The following is an 18,732-nucleotide window of genomic DNA, read 5'->3' on the forward strand; positions in this document are numbered from 1 at the left end:
GGAAGTCCAGTAGAGAAGGAAAGATATGGGGGAGGGAGAACAGGAGGAGAGTTAGGACAAATAATCTGTTACACATACATTGTGTGCAGCAAAGCAAATTGAAAGGGAGCTCTGCGTGCCTGAGGAGGTAGGATGTAAACCTGTCCTAAATAGGTATTATGTCCTATCGAAGTCTATTGTTCCACGGAGCCCAGACCTAACAATGTCCCATTGTGGCAAATGCAAAGACAAGCTGCTTAAATCCCAGTTTTCCCTTCATTTTCTGTCTCCGGGACTGTCCTCCTGAGGATGGGTCTGCTCTCTGCCTAGCCTGTCACCCCACTGGCCGCGTAAGTAAGGGTGGCTTACAGCCTCCTTGATCTGGTTTGAGGACGAGAAAAATCTTTCGACCTGGCTCTGCTTGTTATTAAGTGTAAAGACTGTAGCACCTATTTCCAGAGAAATGACATGGGGAAAACTATGTCTGGCATTGCCAACCTGGGGCCCGCTGCTTATCTGCAAAGTCGCCTTTGGAATTATTGAGAATGTTCTCAATACAGGTGGGAGACGTTCTTAAGGGTTTTATGCAGGTCTGTGGATGATTTGGTATTTTTCATTTTAAAAGGAATTTAAAGACCAACTTCAATTGCAAGAAGCGGTTTTTGCTTTAAATGAGCCTGGAATGGCAGGAACAGTGGGTGGATTCTAAAATCCGGGGACTAAAACTACAGCTGAGCAGCTACCAAAGGTTCTAGCTGCGCACACATTTCCGGGTCACGTGACATCTTTGTAGTGCCACCGACCGCGCAAGGACTGGAGAGCCAGCCACCTGGAAATAGTTTATCAGACGCTGGGGTCACAGCAAGTTGCCTGGAAATCGTCTACGTCATATCTCACCACCTAGACGGACGCTGACTTCTTATGGGAGGTTTTACATCGCTTGTTGACGGTTTTCACGAGAAGCAAAGAAATGAAAACCCAAATATTTCAGAGAAGGGAAACGTTGTCACGGCCAATGTGCTCTCTGGTGGTGCCTTTTTGCTCTTTCCTCTCTATCTGAATCAGAGGATCTTGGTACAGACTGACCTTGATACAAGACCCGAGAGAAGAATGCCTGCTGGACTTTGACCTTCCCAGAAAGAAGAGGCTGGGTCTCCGGGGCTGATTCCTTGGAAAAGGGATGAGTTGCAGAAATGTATTTCTAGACCTGGTCAGGGAGCCGGTGGAGTATAATTGGAAGAAAGGCAACCCGGCCCTAACGCTTCCCTTTCTTGGGTGACCATGGGCTGACTGCTCAACCTCTCTGTTGTACCCCCTTCCTCCATTTATAAAATGAGGATATAGCTATGCTGTCTTTTCATTAGGGGATTGTTGAGCAGCAAAGAGACAGGTGCAAGTGCTATATAAAAGTGAGTCCTTTGTATTTTGTGTTGATAACAAACATTTGGGGAAGGACGGTACTTGGCATGCTTCTTTCAGGATCCGCTAGTAACAGGTGTACCTCTTCTTAGCAACCCCTCCTTGTATACACTGACTGGTTGAGAGTCGAGAACCATTTTCCCCGTTTGCTGAAGTTGTATTTCTTCCTTTCCCCCAGGGGGGGTTGGGGTGATGGGAGGCCAACCGATACCTACTCAGATCTTGTGGGGCCCTATTAGGACTCAGCTCTGTGGAAAAGGTGGAAATAGACAAAGGGAGAGGAGTACAAGCCCAAATATATATCTCTCCTGTTAGGACCATCTGATCAAATTTAATGTGTGTGTGTGTGTGTGTGTGTGTGAAAAATTTAGATTTAAATTTAGCTGGCTGGACTCAGTTTAGGTGATCCAAATATTTTGGCAATATCCAAAGTATCATAGTCAGAGGTCAGTCGAATACATGCCTCCTTCTCTCTATTGGGCCTGATCAGGGTGTTGATCTTGGCCACATCAATGTCATAGAGCTTCTTCACAGCCTGTTTGATTTGGTGCCTGTTGGCCTTGATATCCACAATGAACACAACATGTTATTGTCTTCTGTTTTATTCATGGCAGACTCGGAACCTGTTTTATTCATGACTGAGGGGGAACCTGATGATGTCATAGTGGTCAAGCTAGTTTCTCCTGGGGGCGCCCTTTCAGGGATATTCGGGCTGCCTTTGGAGAGGAGATGCGGTGTCTTGGGTCTTTTGGAAGGTAGGTGATGAGCAGATCTTTTTTTGTGATTGTGGATGCCTTTCAGCAACACTTTCTCGGCCTTCAAAGCCTTTGTTTTATTTTCAGCTTTGGGAAGGGCAGGGGTTTCCTTGTTCACCTTTGGCACCAAATTTGTGAAAAAGGTTTCTCTTAAATTATTTTTGTTTTTATTTTAGAGAGAGCATGATTTCTGATGGGTGCCCCCATCAGAAAAGGATTTCTGATCAAACTCAATTTGGATGAACAAGACTTGAGTGACATTTTCTAAATTGTATTATGATCCTCTTAACTTAAAATGCCTCTTTTTTGTGTCTAGCATATTATGTATTTTTAAGGTCCAGTTCTTTAGATCTAGCCCAAATCCCCTGATTCATTAAGACGCTATCCTTTTTCCTTTATGGCTATAAGCAAATAGAAATAAGTGTGCTCTCTAGGTAAGCACTGCATTCCCTTCACAGCCCCAGGGACTACTTAGGTGGCATGGGTGACTGAATGTCACATGGAACATTCGTCACGATATAGTAGAAAAATAGTAAGTTAAGCTATAATCCTTCTATATGACTCAGTGGAGCTGTTTCCCCATCTGTGAAATGAGGAGTTTGGATTCGAATATCCCATCCCATTAAAAAATGGAGTAAACAATATCCTTTCATTGTAAGGATTTGCTCTTCTGCTTCTGCCCCCACCCACCCTTTCCTCTTCCTCCCCCCAGAGCTTAGGAAATAGTCAGCCCATCCATAGGGGCAGTGGGTGGGGGGAGGGAGAAGTCCTCATGGATTCCTCTGGTCCGCCCAACCCTCACCCACCTCTCAAATATTCACCAACGGGAAAACCCAAGATTTCTCCAAGCACGTCTGATTCAGGCCTACGATCATGTGGGGGTTGACTCATTACACAAAATCTGTGCTGGGCTCTGGGAATCCAAAATAAGGCGGCGTGTGTCTTTTAAGGGTCTTTCTATCTCACAGCACTGGAACATAATGAAGTCAGGGCTCTGCAAGCATGTGCTCAGGTAGGGAGGGGCACAGAGGGGCACCCGCAAAACTAGAGCCAGTCTCCTGGATCTGATGTCCTCAGACAGACCTCGCAGCAATGTGGGTTCAGATTTGTGCGATTCCATGGCTAGCTGTACTACATGGAGTGACCTGTAAAGTGTCGGAACCCTCACGACTGCTGAGCTACTTTCTCAACCTTCTAATATAATCAGATTCTTTTCTGTTGGAGGTGAGAGACCACTAGGTCTCCATTAACCTTCGCACAATAGGGCTGATAAAGCCCCCTCTTCAAACAATGTCTTGGCAATCACTTTATCAGATGTAATTACATTTTCTAATCTTACAGTGACTTCCTTGCAGGTACTGAGGGACTCAGGTTAAGGATCTTCCCAAAGGTTATCTGTTTAGGTTCTGTCCAGTTTCGGGCTGCGGGTCTTAAGCTGGATGAAGCATTGTCCTGGCTCTACAGGTGGTGTCCCAGCAGGGCCATCCTGTAAACCCGGCCAGCACTGGGGGGCATCTAATCAAGGTCTATCTCTTGAACAATGTCATCTAGGCACCACCCATGCCCCTCCCTTGTGCTTGTGGGAGACTGTGACTAATTCACCTCAAAGGCATTTAGTAAAATTCAGACTGAGGTCCCTGGTTTTTCAGTGTGATCACCTAAGCTATTTTCGCCTCACAGGTGAGGTCTGGATTACACAGGAGGCTCATGGTTGCTAGACCCAGAGATTTCACATTCAAGGAAGCTGCCATTATGATGATGTGATTACAGACAAGTCGCATTAAGACCTGCCCTGGTGTGAAATTGTGTTAAATCACACACACACACACACACACGTAGATGAGTGGCCCTATTTGGTTATATGCTTGGTCAACATCCAGCACTTCCTAGTTGTGAGTTAATTAAAGAGAAGAAGAGCTGGGAGTGGGAGACAGAGGTGGAAATAACTTTAAACATCTTAACGTTACCCAATTCTTTATCTTGGTGAATTCTTTTCCTTTGGTGGAAATGCTTTCCTGACAGTTTTAGATGTTATCCAGCTCTCCCTGTACTGCTTGCTTAGGGCTGATTTCGTTACAAGCCCCTTGATCCTCTCTGTCAACAATAAAGAGAGGCATACCATATCCACCACACCTATACCTACAAGCTCACTCTTTTCTCTTTTTAGGTGAGAATCTGGGGTATCTGTTTGGTTAAGTCCTACAAACTTACAGGTCCAGACTTTGGAAATAACTGTGCACTACCTTCATCCCTAACACATTGATTCCTCTCCTGAGATTCTCAGACCTCATGCTTTACCTTTGCAAGTGACATCCAAGTTCAGAGGCAGCTATTAAGATGCAGAATAGCAGGGGAGCCTGGGTGGCTTGCATGCAACCTCAGCTCAGGTCATGATCTCACAGTTTGTGGGTTCAACCCCTGTGTCAGGCTCTGTGCTGACAGCTCAGTTTCTGTGTCTAGTTCTCTCTCCCCCTCCCGCACTCACACTCTGTCCCTCTCTTCCTCAAAAATAAATAAACATTAAAAAATTATTTTTTAAGGGGCGCCTGGGTGCNCAGAACAGAGAAAGTGTCCTGATGAAAAAGTTCTCCTATAATTTTGGCACAGATTTGTCCTTTCAGAGGTGATCCGTGCTTCTGACATCCAGTTAATATAAGTACTGTGAGACAGAAATGATGAGATAGAATAAATTACCACTGCTCTCATGTAATCAGGAAGGTCATGCCCAATGCAGTCTGGAAGCCTGGTGTCCCGTGAAAACCTGAAAAGCTCATCACAGCTCTGCCGCTAAGCCACCTCTGCGCCAGAGTCCCTGGAAGCTCTGTAACCTGAAATTAACTTTTAATGAGGAATGGGACTTGTGATGTCACTTCTAGGTCAAAAATGAATGTTCTGAAGGTTGTATCGGTCAAACACAGATAGTCTGTAGTGACATTGGGATGCCGTCTTTGATTACAGGAACTGTTTAGTCTAACTAACTAACTAACTAACTAACTTACTTACTTACTTATTTATTTAAATATTTATTTTTGATGGGGTGGAGGTAGCCAGGGACAGAGAGAGAGGGAGAGAGAGCAGGGGAGGGACAGAGAAAGGGGGACAGAGGATCTGAAGCAGGCTCTGCACTAACAGCAGAGAGCCCATCATGGGGCTTGAACCCACAAGTCCCAAGATCCTGACCCCAGCCAACGTTAGACACTCAACCGACTGAGCCACCCAGGCACCCCTAGTTTAACCTATTTAAAGAGAGTGGTACCATTAATGCCAAGAGGAAAACAATTGGAAAAAAGTTAAATCCTAACCACTCTTTTAAAGTTACATTTATTAAACTAACCTTTATTACCACGTACCGGGTAAGCTCTTCACAAAGCACCACTGTGTTAAACCTCACACCGACCTCTGGATATTTTCACATCCACATTTGCGATGAGGAAATTGGGAGTAAAGAGAGGTTGGGAATGTGGTCGGGGTTACACACTCATGAAGAGTGGAGCTGGGATTGGAATGAATCCAGGCTTCATTTTCTTTGTTAGTATTCATGGTATGTAAAATTCACAGCAATTTGGGGGTGCCTGGTGGTACAATTGGGTAAGCTTTGCACTGTTGATTTTCACTCGGGTCATGATCTCACAGCTGGTGAGTTCGAGCCCCATATCAGGCTCTGTGTTGGTGATGTGGAGCCTGCTTTGGATTCTGTCTCTCCTTCTCTCTGCCTCTCCCCCAGTTGTGTGTGTGTGTGTGTGTGTGTGTGTGTGTGTGTGCACGTGCGCACTCCCTCTCCCCCCACCTCAAAATAAATAAACTTTAACAATTTCCAAAAACATTCACAGCAACTTGAATGGTGTGTATCCTTTATGAACACCAAGGACTGCATATAGCAATCAGTTTGTTATAGGGATTGGGGCTAGGACTGACCTACAAGTTTCCTTTATTGACATGCACTCAGGTTTTTGTTTAAATGTCCTTTAGAGTCCTCTAAAGTAGGATCTGTAAGTTCTTGCACAAATCAGAAGAAGACAATGTCAAAGATGCTTGTGGGGGAAGGGAGAATATGAAATATAATTAGATGGTTGAGGGCAATGATTAGTTTCAAGCTCCTTCAATCCACTGACTGTTATTTGTTGCACAAGTAGAATGGGAAGATCAAAGCCGATCTGTGTTCCTGCCTTTGTGGGGTGATCCTCGTGATCGGTCAGTTCCTGAAAATGTGTTGACAACCTCTGGCTGTCTCCACACTTCCCACCCTGACTAGCACCTCAGATCTGGAGGCCTGAGCTCCCTGGCTCTCTGTACTCCGTGGAGCTGGGAGACCACTGAGTGTAAGCACGCAAGCAGTGCAAAGAATTCATAGAGAACGCAGAAGTTGAAGGAATGGAGCCTCCAGGCTCTCCAAAGTATCTCGTTTCCAACCTTACTTGGTATTAGAGAACATGGTCTGGAACCACAGTCAGCCAGAATTAAAAGACAAAGGCCATTTTCCACAAGGGAGGGCCCTTCTCCACTTAACGCCTTTCCTCTCATATTCTTACAAAATGATGACTTGCTGGCCCTCTAAGTGTGGACTCTCCCTTGAATTTCCCGTCGCTGCCTTGCCCTGAAGCTAACACTGAACTCTCTGATAGCCTCAACTTGTGAATAACAACTTCTATGGATAAATTTCCAAAAGAAGTGGGTGGGAGAGGACAGTCAGGCCAGGGAAGCAAGGGCCAGGAGAAGGGCCGACATGCAAGTAGCTGACAAACACTGAGCGAGGTTCTCCAACATGGCTGTCACTTAGGATCAGCTGGGGGGATCAGGGAGGACCCCATGCTCACGTTGCACCACAGATTAATGAATAGGACCTCTGGGGCTAAAATGCAGACGTCTATGACCTTGCGTGGATCCACATTTAAGAACCCGTATCCTGGAGTGCAGAGAGAGACGCCAAAGAAAGGCCAGGGGTGAGCCTGAGGGCTGGCACTGAAAAGTAGGTAGAGGAGGGAGTGAGGCCTCTCATGAATTTTCTGTTTTATAATGATGAGAGGACCATGACCAGATGCTGCAGACAGCGAATAAGGAATGGGAAGACAACATGGGGACCGGAAGACCGTGAAGAGGCTGCTGCCATAGGCCGAGGAGATGGGAGTGTCCGGCCAGGCCTGATCCCACATACGGTAAGTCTCTGGAGCACAGAGAAGGTGGGGTTGAGATAGTAGAAGAAGTGATATGGGAAGACTCAGGGATGGAGACAGCTACACAAACAAAGGGGATGAAGAATGAAGAGTGGCTCATGATGATCCAGAGCAGCCCCATGGGCTTCTCCCATTATTGTTTTTAAGATTGGCTAACTAGGACACCTGGGTGGCTCAGCAGATTGGGTGTCAGACTTCAGCTCGGGTCGTGAACTTGTGGTCTGTGGGTTCGAGCACCGCATTGGGCACTGTGCTAACAGCTTGGAGCCTGGAGCCTGCTTCAGATTCTGTGTCTCCCTCTCTCTCTGTTCCTCTCCCACTTGCACTGTCTCTTTCTCTCTCAAAAACAAATAAAGATTAAAAATATTTAAATAAAAATTTTTAAAAAATGATGTGCTAACTGGGACATGCACAGGAGAGCAGATATGGGGCCTCTGCACTGTGCTGTCATACTGGCCACAGGAGTCACTTGCCCCCCACAGGTGAGGAGACAGATCCGAAGAGCAGAGGTTATAATCTTCAGGCCAGCAGTGACCCACACCTACGTCATAGGGCCCTGAACAGGTTCCATCAGCATCAGGGAAGAAGCTGTAAAGTGACCATCTTCAGGGTACCTGGGTGGCTCAGTTGGTTAAGTGTCTGGCTTTGGCTCAGGTCATGATCTCATGGTTTGTGGGCTCTGTGCTGACAGCTCAGAGCCTGGAGTCTGCTTCTGATTCTGTGTCTCCATCTTTCTCTGACCCCGCCCTGCTCGTACTCTGTCTCTCTCTGTCTCAAAAATAAATAAGACAAAAAAAATTAAAAGTAAAGTGACCATCCTCTCCAAACCAAAGTTGGAACACTTGAGCTGACCATGATTTTGTATAGTCTGAGAGACACCATTTGGATGTCAAAATATTGAAATTCCTAGGCCCTTTTTACCTTCTATATGAATGTAAAGAGAGGATATTTAAAATTTACAACTTGCGGGGCGCCTGGGTGGCTGAGTCCGTTAAGCGTCCGACTTTCGCTTAGGTCATGATCTCACGGTTCGTGGGTTCGAGCCCCGCGTCGGGCTCTGTGCTAACTGCCATCTGAGAGCCTGGAGGCTGTTTCAGTCTGTGACTCCCTCTCTCTCTGACCCTCCCCTGCTCACGCTGTCTCTCTCTCTCTCTCTCTCCTAGAAATAAATAAAACATTAAAAAAAATTTTTTTTAATAAAATAAAATAAAATTTACAACTTGAGAGACTATCCCCCAAAATCCTGGAGGTATCATTTCCATGATCATACATAGGTATATATTATATGCTTGGTAGAAAATCCTGAAAATGTTCACCAAAAATGAGGATATTAGCACAGGAAGAGTAACAAGCTTTCTTATTCTTACAAATAAAATCAGAAGTAATACTCAATGCGACCACCAAGCCTAATTCAGTTCTTCTCTGTGCTGCCTCTGCCATGTTATTTTTAATTATTGATTCAACTTTACAAAGTGAATATGGAGCATAAGCCTTCTAAAATCTTTTGTAACTCAAACCTGTACAAAGTTAGTTTGAGAGAGGAAGGTGGAACCAAAAAATAAAGGAATTTCCAGAAAAGACAAAATAATAATCCTTTGATTATGTCTATAGAATAAAGGTAATTTTTGAATTATAAAATAAAGCTATGAGCAAGATACTCACCCCCACAATGGCAACTGTATATAAGTATTTAGCATTCAATCCATCCATAGATTTATTTCTGGGTACCAATAAATTTTAAATTTCTCTTTTTTCAATGTGTATTTAAAACATTAAATAAAGAGAGACAGAGTGTGAGAGAGAGACAGAGTGTTAGCGGGGGAGGGGCCGTGAGAGAGGGAGACACAGAGTCTGAAGCAGGCCCCCGGCTCTGAGCTGTCAGCACAAAGCCCGTTGTGGGGCTCAAACCCAGGAACTGCGAGATCATGACTGAGCCGAAGTCGGATGCTTAACTGACTGAGCCACCCAGGTGCCCCAGGGTACCAATAAATTTTAATGTCAAATAAAGACTGCTGACCGGAGCACTTGATCTCGACCTGGCAATGTCCTCACACTTTCTATGAGACCCTAGTGGCTCTCAGATACCTCTTCTATATAATGAGTCATTAGAATAAATAAATGCTTTTTCTACACTGCTACCTATTGGATTCACCTATGGAGATTTTTAAACGTATCAGTGCCCCTAGAAATTTCCAAAATTGTGAAATTGGACTCTGGTAAATGGGTCCTTGGCATCAATAATTTTTAACACCCCCCCGCCCAACTGATTCTCACGCATTGCCAGAGTTGAGAATTACTGGGTAAGCCAGCTGATTTCTACATTCTTCGTTCAAAACTGGGTTTCTATTTCATGGGGGCACTTCTCTCTCCGATTCTCATTCCAGAAAGAAAACAGCGCAAGCTTCCTCTTGTCAGCTGTGAGATACACCCATGCAAAGAAACACACCACACATGGAGGTCAAGACCAATCATTTAAAAGGGGAAATGCTTTCAGACGTTGCACACGACCCTTGCCATCATTGTGGCGTGGTCTGTCTAAAGGAGAAATTCTAAATTACTTCTCAAAGGTATCTGGTGCTTTTGGGTACACTGTATGGTGCTCGAATGTGCAAGAAGAAAACGAAGACTGGACGGAGCCCTTGGCCAGGGGCGAGGGCTCTGCCTCGAGGCCAGCGCTCACGTGGGAAACTGGCTGGTGGAGGTGGCGGTTCTGCTTCTAACCTTTATGCCAGTGGAGTGAGCAGTTTCTCTAAATACAATAGAACCTCTGTCACTTTGAAGATAAGCTCACACAGGCTGCTTGAAACAATAATTCTGTACTTTCTTTCCTGTTTCTAGATTTATTTTAAGTATTAGTATAAAATGTCAGAGCAGCTGATAGCAGCCAGATCAGTTTGTATAAAACTCGGCTGCCTGTTTGTAGTATATTACAGCTATATTTGACACAGGAAAGCACTTAATCATGCATGCTATCAGCACACCACACCCACCTTTGTGAGGACCCTTGGAGGCTATGAGATTTATCACTGTGAACTTGAACTGGATGGACAGGCCCTAATGGATAATGCAGGCTGCTTCTGAGAAGTGCGGGCTAAAAGGGTACCATCCACAACCCAACGGCCAAGAGGAAGCTCAGGAATGCAAAGCTGCCTCCCAGGAATGGCCTGAACGCAGTCCACCTATGCCCTGACTTTTATCTCAAGCTGTTGAAATTTTATGAGTGGAAGCCTGATGACGTTGTGAGAGCTTCCCGATGCCCCATTTTGCCTTCAGAATTGCCTTTTCTGGGGGCCCCTTAACCACATTTTTCTCGTCTTACGAATTAGTAAACAATACTCCTAAATAGAAGAGGCTAGCATTTGCTACACTGGTAGGCTAGCAATGGGGGCTAAGGCTGGACAATGGTCATTCTCTGCATTTTACATTTTGGACATCTGAGGCCGTAAGCGAGCCACACAAGAGGGGACTGTCCATGGGGAACCCTGGTCCAGAAATCCCAGCCCTGCATCTTTCCTTTTAAGTGTGAAGGGTGTGGGCCATGGCAGCTGGTGTCTGCATCTGACTAGAAGTCAAGAAATCTGGATGTCACTCTTGGTCTGAACATTCTCTAGTGAGTAGGTGACATTAATGAATCACCTCTGACTTTTGCTTCCCCCTCTGTAATGGGGATGACTGTACCCATGTACCCAGGGAGGATGCCCCCCCACCCCAGCTGGGGATGCAAATCTCAGAGCATTGGAAGAGAATGACTAGGAAGAGATCATCACTTTTCCATTCAACACTAATAATATTACATATCTGTTTGGAATTACACTCTGTAACCAGACTGACTGGTCACAGCTCCGCACTTCCGAGGCATTTACTAAACTTCTCCTAGCCTTGGTGTCTTCATTTATAAAATTACAATAGAAAGATCAATACATTTTTTTCTTTTTTTTTTATTATGGACATTTTCAAACATATTTTTTAAAGTTAGAGGGAATCGTAGAATGAACCACTGTGGATACATCACCTGCCCTAAACATTTGTTCCTGAATTCCATTACACAAATGCCTTCATGCCATTTTCACCCATCTCTCACTCATCGGGGTATGCATTTTCTAAGATCGCCACCAGGCCATTGCCACCCCGAGCAAAATTAACAAGAACTGTTTGTCATCTAATAGCTGATCCATTGCCAATTTCCCCAATTGTCTCAAACATTATTTGCTCAGCTGATTTATACACTCAGAATGCCCATAAGACCCAAATGTTGAATGTGGTTACTATATATTATAAGCCACTTGTATTCTATAACAGATCGATCTCTCTCACTCACTCTCTCTCTCTCTCTCTTTAAACCACGTCATTGTTTTGTTGGAGTGGCCCTATCATTCATCTTGTGGAATGTTCCACATTCTGGATTAGGTGGACTTCTTCCTTCTGGTGGTATTTAACCTCTTTTCTCTCCAGTTCCCATATCTCATAAGTCTGATGGTAAGGATGACGTGAGTTAATATTTGCAAAACGCTCAGTGCGTGTATTAGTTTGCCAGGGCTGCTGTAACAAAGTGTCACACACTGGGTATATGAAACAAGAGAAATTTGTTATAGCCTATCCCAGTTCTGGAGGTCAGAAGTCCATAATCAAGGTGTGGGCAGGGCCGGCTCCTTCTGAGGAGGGAAGGACCTTCTCCCCTCCTCTCTCCTTGTCGCAGAGAGGGCCATCTTCCCCCTGTGTTTCCACACTGCCTTCCGTAGATTTCTGTCTGCCTCTGTGTCCAAATTCTCCACTCTGTAAAGACACCTAATTAGGATCTAACCTAAGGGCTTCATCTTTACTAATCATATCAGCAATTACCTTATTTCCAAGTAAGGTCACATTCTGAGGTGTTGAGAGTTACCAGCTCAAGATAAAAATTTTGTGGGGACACAATTCAACCTAGAATAGCACACTACTGGGCACATTATAAAATCTCTATAAATGTTAGCTAGGTTGTCAATAACTCCAGCATTAACATGTTGTATTGTTACTCATTTAAGGATTAAGTGAGTTCATACATGTAAAATATTGAATGTAATACTTACCACATAGTAATGCTCTATAAATACTAGCTATGAAGACATATTACTATGTTGAATATTTAGCAATTTTTAAATACTAATTGATATTCACATTAGAATGTTACTTGCTTAGTAGTTTGTTGATACCAGTTTAATTTTTTTCCTGTTTATTTATTTTCAAAGGAGAGAGAGACAGAGTGTGAGGGGAGTCAGAGAGAGAGGGAGATACAGAATCTGAACTGGGCCTCAGGCCAGAAAAAATTATTTTAGTAAAAGTAGTCAAGTTGATATTTGTCAATCTTTTATTCCTTTATTTTCTTCACTTTGGTTCCTCCCTAGTTGGTTTTTTTTCCTTCTTTCTATTTCACGAACCATCTTTATTTGAATTTTTTGGCTAACAGTGTTGTTTGTGGTTATTTCTTTCCTGTTTTTTAAGCCTCTAACCAATTATTTTCTTTGCCTTCCTTTTCCAGTTTTTCACCACTAAGCTCTCTTTCCTGACTTTTCTATTCGCTTCCTTAGTACACATTTTTCTGTCTTCCTCATTTCTTTCTTCTCTCATCTGAATGAAGGAGCCAAAGTTCTTTTGGTATAAGGATAGAATTCCTTATAGCACGCCAGTGGGATTTCATGCTGAAAAATCTCTGCTTACCTTTTTCAGACAAAAGCAGTAACACAGGAAGTTGCACAGCTGGGAAGGAAGACACAAGAGCTCAGCGCAGAATGACAGCTTTTCAGACCTTTACATGTGTGCAAATCCCCTGCTTCACATCCAACAGAAAGTCTTTCATCTCCTGCTGTGATAGTTCTCCTCTTCGCCTCCTCCGGGGGCCACTCTACTAGGAAACTCGGCTAACAGATGCATTAATAGCCCAGTAGCCCATTGGGAAGACTGCTGGATGGACGTGATGCATCAGGAGGAGGTCCTGCCGTGGAGGCCAGGAGAAACACGGCCTTTCATGATGTTGAGCATTTTCAGAAGAGTGATAATACCCTTTCAGATCACTAGAAATGCTTACTAATTAAGAAGAAAGTCTAGACTCTACTGAGGACTCTTACCATCTTTACATTGTCATAGCCATGATGAAAAGGGCCAAGTGGACAGCTACCGGGGGCTGTAGGGAAAGGAGGGACAGTGAGTCTCCAGCAGGGGAAAGCATGGGGCCGCCCATGCCAGGAGGCCCACGTGGGGCACGGGGGGGTATCCAGCCACTGTAGTAGCACCTTTGTCTTCTATTCCCATCCATCCATCCATCCATCCATCCATCCATCCATCAGGAACCCTTTTGATCTTGATTTAGCTTCCCACGTAGGCTTCTCTCCTGAAAAGACACGGCTCTCATTAGAAAAAAACCACATGGGGGCGCCTGGGTGGCTTAGTCGGTTAAGCGTCCGACTTTCGCTTAGGTCATGATCTCGCGGTTCGTGGGTTCGAGCCCCGCGTCGGGCTCTGTGCTGACTGCCAGCTCAGAGCCTGGAGCCTGCTTCAGTCTGTGACTCCCTCTCTCTCTGACCCTCCCCTGCTCACGCTGTCTCTCTCTCTCTCTCTCCTAGAAATAAATAAAACATTAAAAAAAAAAAAAAGAAAAAAACCACATGGCCTTTCTGTCTCAAGCCAATTTCATTTGCTTGGATAGTATCCGCCAGTGTCTCCCTAAAACCTGTTTACCCTGGGTAAGCTGAAAAGCCAAGAAGATACGACCAGAGTTTGGCAACTCTCCAGATATGAGGGATAAATGATGAAGAAAGAGTCAAAGACAATATCAGATTTCTTTCTTTTTTTTTTAAGTTTATTTATTTTGGGAGAGAGAAAGAACGAGAGCAAGCATGAGCAGGGGACGGGCAGAGAGAGAGAGAGAGAGAGAGAGAGAACCCCAAGCAGGCCCCCTGCTGTCAGCACAGAGCCTGATGCAGGGCTCGATCTCACAAACCAGGAGAGCATGACATGAGCTGAAATCAAGAGTCAGACACTTCATCCACTGAGCCACCCAGGCTCTCCAACAATATCAAATTTCTAAGTCAGAGTTCCTAGAAGTATGATACACCACATGTGGACTAGGAAAAAGTAGAACCCATCAAAATGTTAATAATCCCAGGCTTCCCCTCACCATCAACCCTCTATTTTAATTTTTCGTGGTAGAAGGTCTATATTTCACTTCCATATTCCTTTAGAAAGATGGAAAGAACAGAGTCCAATGTTTCCATTTGTTTTTCTTTCATATTTAAGGGCAGAAAAATCTTTCTTATATCTGCCCCGCACACTTTCCTTTATGTCCCACTGATCAGAATTATATCACATGACCTTTCCTATACCAGTCACTGTCGAAACAAGTATTAACCTGAACGCTTGAACCAATCAAGCTTCAACACTCTGGAGCTGGAGAGGGAGCCCTGGACACCACACATGGAAACAAAATCTGGATTCTACTCTCAAGGGGGAAAGTAGGGGTAGGGAGGGCTGTTAGGTGGACAGTTAACAGGGTTTCGAGCGACATGCCTATTGTCGTGGGCACTTTTACTTGAAGCTGTTTAGGCCCAACCCACAAATGTTTAGACAGATCTAGATCTGGATAATGAAATAGCTGAGATTCTTCCATTTCTTTGCAGGAGAAAGAAAAAGCACCACTTCTCCCCCCCCCGCCCCCCCCAAGGCTGAGGATACATCTCACATAAATTCATCTACTGCACATCATAGCATCCTTTAAGGGCCAAGGACTATGTGCCGGGCACTATTGCCACAGTTCTGCCTTGTCCCCATTTACACAAATTTAAAAAAAAAAAACAATAAAACTCTGCGTCAGGGTAGGTAACTTACTTGCCAAAGTCATAGAGTTAACCAGTGACAGAGGTGAGAGCCAGCCCAGTCCTATCTCAAGTATATGCTCCCTACTTCTCTACCATATAATTCATACCATATAAGCCCTTGGAAGCAGGCTTCTAGGGTCTCTCATGACCGTGGAGTGGGGGGAGGGTAGTTTTATGCCCTCCCGCAGTACCGTGCTGCTTCAGAATATGAGGCTGAGGGCAGGGGTACCGAAGTCCTAGAGCTAGTGCAGGGGGAGGGAACTTCTAATTGAGGACCATCTGAGAAACCAAGAGCTAGAGTGGAACAGGCTTATGTCTCTTTCTGCTCAGCAATATGAATACTCAACACTGCTGGTTATAAAGGGAGAAACAGGGCAGATTGTAAAACTATCAGACACATACACTAGGGAGTCAGATTATCTACATCACTTTGCTTTAGGAAATCTAGAATCCACCCTGCGTCCATCCAAATTACAAGTCAAGGTCAATGGCACAGTTTGAATTGCACTTCACAGAGTACAATGTGTTTCCACGCGCACTATCTCATCTGGTACCTGTGCTGCTACCCCCTCCCAGATGATGAAACTGAACTTGTAGGCCAGAGCTGTTCCAGAGAACTTTCTAAAACAATGGAAATGTTCTGTACCTATCTGCCCAACACAGTAGCTACAAACCACGTGTCGCCACTAAGCACATGAAATGTGACTAGTGTGACTGAGGAAGGGAATTTTTAGTATAAACTAATTGTAGTTTAAGTGTAAAGAGCCACGTGCGGCTAGTGGCTACCACAGTGAGCAGTGTAGCGATAGCTGCTGGGTGACTTTCGCAAGTCTATTGCTTTAGTGAGCTCGGCAACTCTATTTGTGGTAACACATTGCGACAGGAATTTCTCCTCAGTTCCTTGAGTTAACCATCAACCCGATTTAAGTGTTGGAAATTAAAATCTGTTGTGAAAACTTCTCAGGTATGAATTTGATAAAGGGAAGAAAACAAAAATAGTTGAACTGAACTTTCCCTGATGTCAGTCAGGTCTGATTTTGTTAGGTAATGGGTGCCTAACATATATTCCATCACCTGAGTTAAGTTTTCCAGTCAGTCTGCTCCCAATAACGCAGGTAATTGCATAAGATAGCCTATTCACTGAGGGGCATGGCCATAACTGTCCTTCGCCTTCTGTGAGGAAAAAAATAGAATCAGAGTCTCTCTTGTGATTCACTCTGATACCATAACTTCTGGAAGTTTCTAGGCCCCAAACAAATTATTATCTGACACCTTTCCTGCTTATCAAAACTGGTAAAGCCCGTTGGGGGGATGTAGGGAAAGCAGGAGAAGGAATACAGGAAAGAATGGGCTTCCATATGTGAAATCTCATGCTTTACCAAAAAAGGAGAGGAGAGGAATAAAGAATTNATTCTGGAAGTTTCTAGGCCCCAAACAAATTATCTGACACCTTTCCTGCTTATCAAAACTGGTAAAGCCCGTTGGGGGGATGTAGGGAAAGCAGGAGAAGGAATACAGGAAAGAATGGGCTTCCATATGTGAAATCTCATGCTTTACCAAAAAAGGAGAGGAGAGGAATAAAGAATTAGAGCAAGTCTCCCAGAGAAAAATGTTTCATCCATTTTGAGAGTGCAAGTATAGTCCTCTATTGTTGAAATAAATACTTCATCCTGCAATATGGCAAGTACTATCATCCCACTCTTTGTAAGGCCTTAGGTTCTGTGTCTTTATCTGGACTCTTTGCCTACTAAGGGATTTTGGAAATGGCTGAGAAAATCTGCCAATGACAACATCCATATCTCCCGCCCAACCATGACCTTCAGGAGGTTCGCGTTGCCCTGTTGCGTGAAGTAGAGGGTTCTCAGAATGGACATTCCTATCTTCACAGCGTGCCTTCAGATAGGTCCCTTCCTTCCTGGAGAGATAGAAGTGTAGTTTAGCCAGGCAGGTGACCCTTACCTCCACCCCAGATCTAGTCAGAAAATTCATTTCGTCACCATTATTAATAGCTGGGTGTGCTAATGTTTCCTGAACGTGATAAGAACCACACAGACCCAGAAGGAAACAAACCCATGACTCGGCACTTTTCCCTCCCGTTCGGCAGCCTTAGAAAGTTTCCTACTGTGGGGCCCTGGACTTCTGGCTGATGTCTGCTTGAAGATCTAACATTGTGTGATAGGGTGTGCAGCCGCTAAATTTCAGAAAAATAGTAGATAGTCTCTGTTTAATACCACTCTCTCACTCTCTGGCTACCAAAAGGGGATGAGTTCTGTTCTGTACTTCATTAATTAAATGTTCTTAACTTAATTACAGTGCCAGTTTCTACTTCCTAAATTCCAATTAGTTTGCCAAAGGGATGGAACCTAATGCCCTAATATTTACTGCAAATTGTGTACAAGTTGTGTGTGTGTGTGTGTGTGTGTATCAGATTAACCTCTTCATCTCCCCATGAGATAAGAAATATTCAAATATTCACCTCTTTTAAAGATGGGGATGCTGAGTTTCAGAGAGGTAAATGATCAGCCCAAGATCAAACAGCTAATTAGAGAGAGATCCAAAATTCAGCCCCTGGTCCATTGGTCTTCTAGTGCGAAGACGCCACCTCAGGCAGCATAATGTGGATGGAAGTGGAACTGAACTGTGTCCTCCAAGACTTACATGTTGAAACCCTAACCTCTTAAAGTGAGTGCATTTGGAGATATGACCTTTAGAGAGGTAGCAAAGGTTATGTGAAGTCATAAGGGTGGGACCCCCATCAGATAGGACGGATGTTCTTCTAAGAAGAGGAAGAGACATTAGAGATCTCTCTTTCCATGCACACAGAGAAGAAGCCATGAAAACAGAGAGAAGAGAGTTGTCTATGAGACAGGAAGAGGACCTCACCAGAATCTAACCCTGGGGGCACCCGATCCCAGACCTCCCGTTCCAGAACTGTGAGAAAATAAATGGCTGTTGTTTGAGTTCCCTAGTCTGTGCCTCATCAGTATGGCCACCCTAGCAAACTCAGAAGCTCAGCTTGGGGCCTTTAAAGACTTTCTCTTCAAAACCCCTCATGGAACACTCAAGAAAGATGTCTTGCCCTAAACTCACATTCCCCAATGCCATCCTTATCACCACCCTGCCTCTCCAGCAAAGTCAGGGCTAAGTGAGGTGGGTGAGGCATTTTCCCAGGACAAAAAAAAACAACAACAGTAATTTCCTAGGGACACCAAAAAATCAGTAAGTCAAATAACATTTTAATTAAATTTGTTATAAATCAATATTAATGCCAAAAAATCTCTGATGCTTTGGCTACTTTGCACTTTTGCCCACAGCTAGCTATGGTTGAGAGATATTTGTCCTTGGCTTTTCAGTGTAAGTGGAACCCTGTGAGTGAACCTCAAACTCCATTCTTGAGATAAAGGAACCGCCCATTTTTCGCCACGATGGATGATTATTAAGCAATAATCAATAAGTTTGGGCTGAGTGTTGACCATGTTGCAGACTCTGTCCTGGGTGCAGTGTGTTCAATAATGAATAAGGAAGATGAAGCTGCCACATAGGAAGGGCCATCTGTAGTGG

General features: G+C 44.3%; 1 protein-coding gene across 2 annotated transcripts; it reads left to right on the forward strand.

Annotated features, from left to right (window-relative positions):
- Nucleotides 1-2,096: 2,096 nt before the first annotated feature.
- Nucleotides 2,097-13,882, forward strand: LOC144232235 (uncharacterized). Of its 2 annotated transcripts, XM_077765015.1 has the most exons (4): nt 2,100-2,153; nt 7,177-7,306; nt 9,709-9,891; nt 13,028-13,882. In XM_077765015.1, the coding sequence occupies exons 1-4, from the start codon at nt 2,128-2,130 to the stop codon at nt 13,091-13,093; spliced, it is 405 nt and encodes a 134-aa protein (XP_077621141.1). In that variant the 5' UTR covers nt 2,100-2,127; the 3' UTR covers nt 13,094-13,882. The 2 variants fall into 2 exon arrangements, 1 of the variants encoding a protein (XP_077621141.1); XR_013335345.1 differs by lacking the exon at nt 9,709-9,891 and having other exon boundaries at nt 2,097-2,153; nt 7,175-7,306.
- The last annotated feature ends 4,850 nt before the right edge of the window (nt 13,883-18,732 follow it).

This window comes from Crocuta crocuta, unplaced genomic scaffold (genome assembly GCF_008692635.1).
Source record: "Crocuta crocuta isolate KB4526 unplaced genomic scaffold, BGI_CrCroc_1.0 scaffold94, whole genome shotgun sequence".
In the NCBI taxonomy this organism is placed as follows: domain Eukaryota; kingdom Metazoa; phylum Chordata; class Mammalia; order Carnivora; family Hyaenidae; genus Crocuta; species Crocuta crocuta.

Coding starts and splice junctions, on each gene's coding strand:
- LOC144232235 (XM_077765015.1), top strand. CDS start 2,128: ATGCGGTGTCTTGGGTCTTTTGGAAG. Junction 2,154..7,176: donor TGTCTTGGGTCTTTTGGAAG/GTAGGTGATGAG, acceptor TAATGATGAGAG/GACCATGACCAGATGCTGCA. Junction 7,307..9,708: donor CAGGCCTGATCCCACATACG/GTAAGTCTCTGG, acceptor TTCTCATTCCAG/AAAGAAAACAGCGCAAGCTT.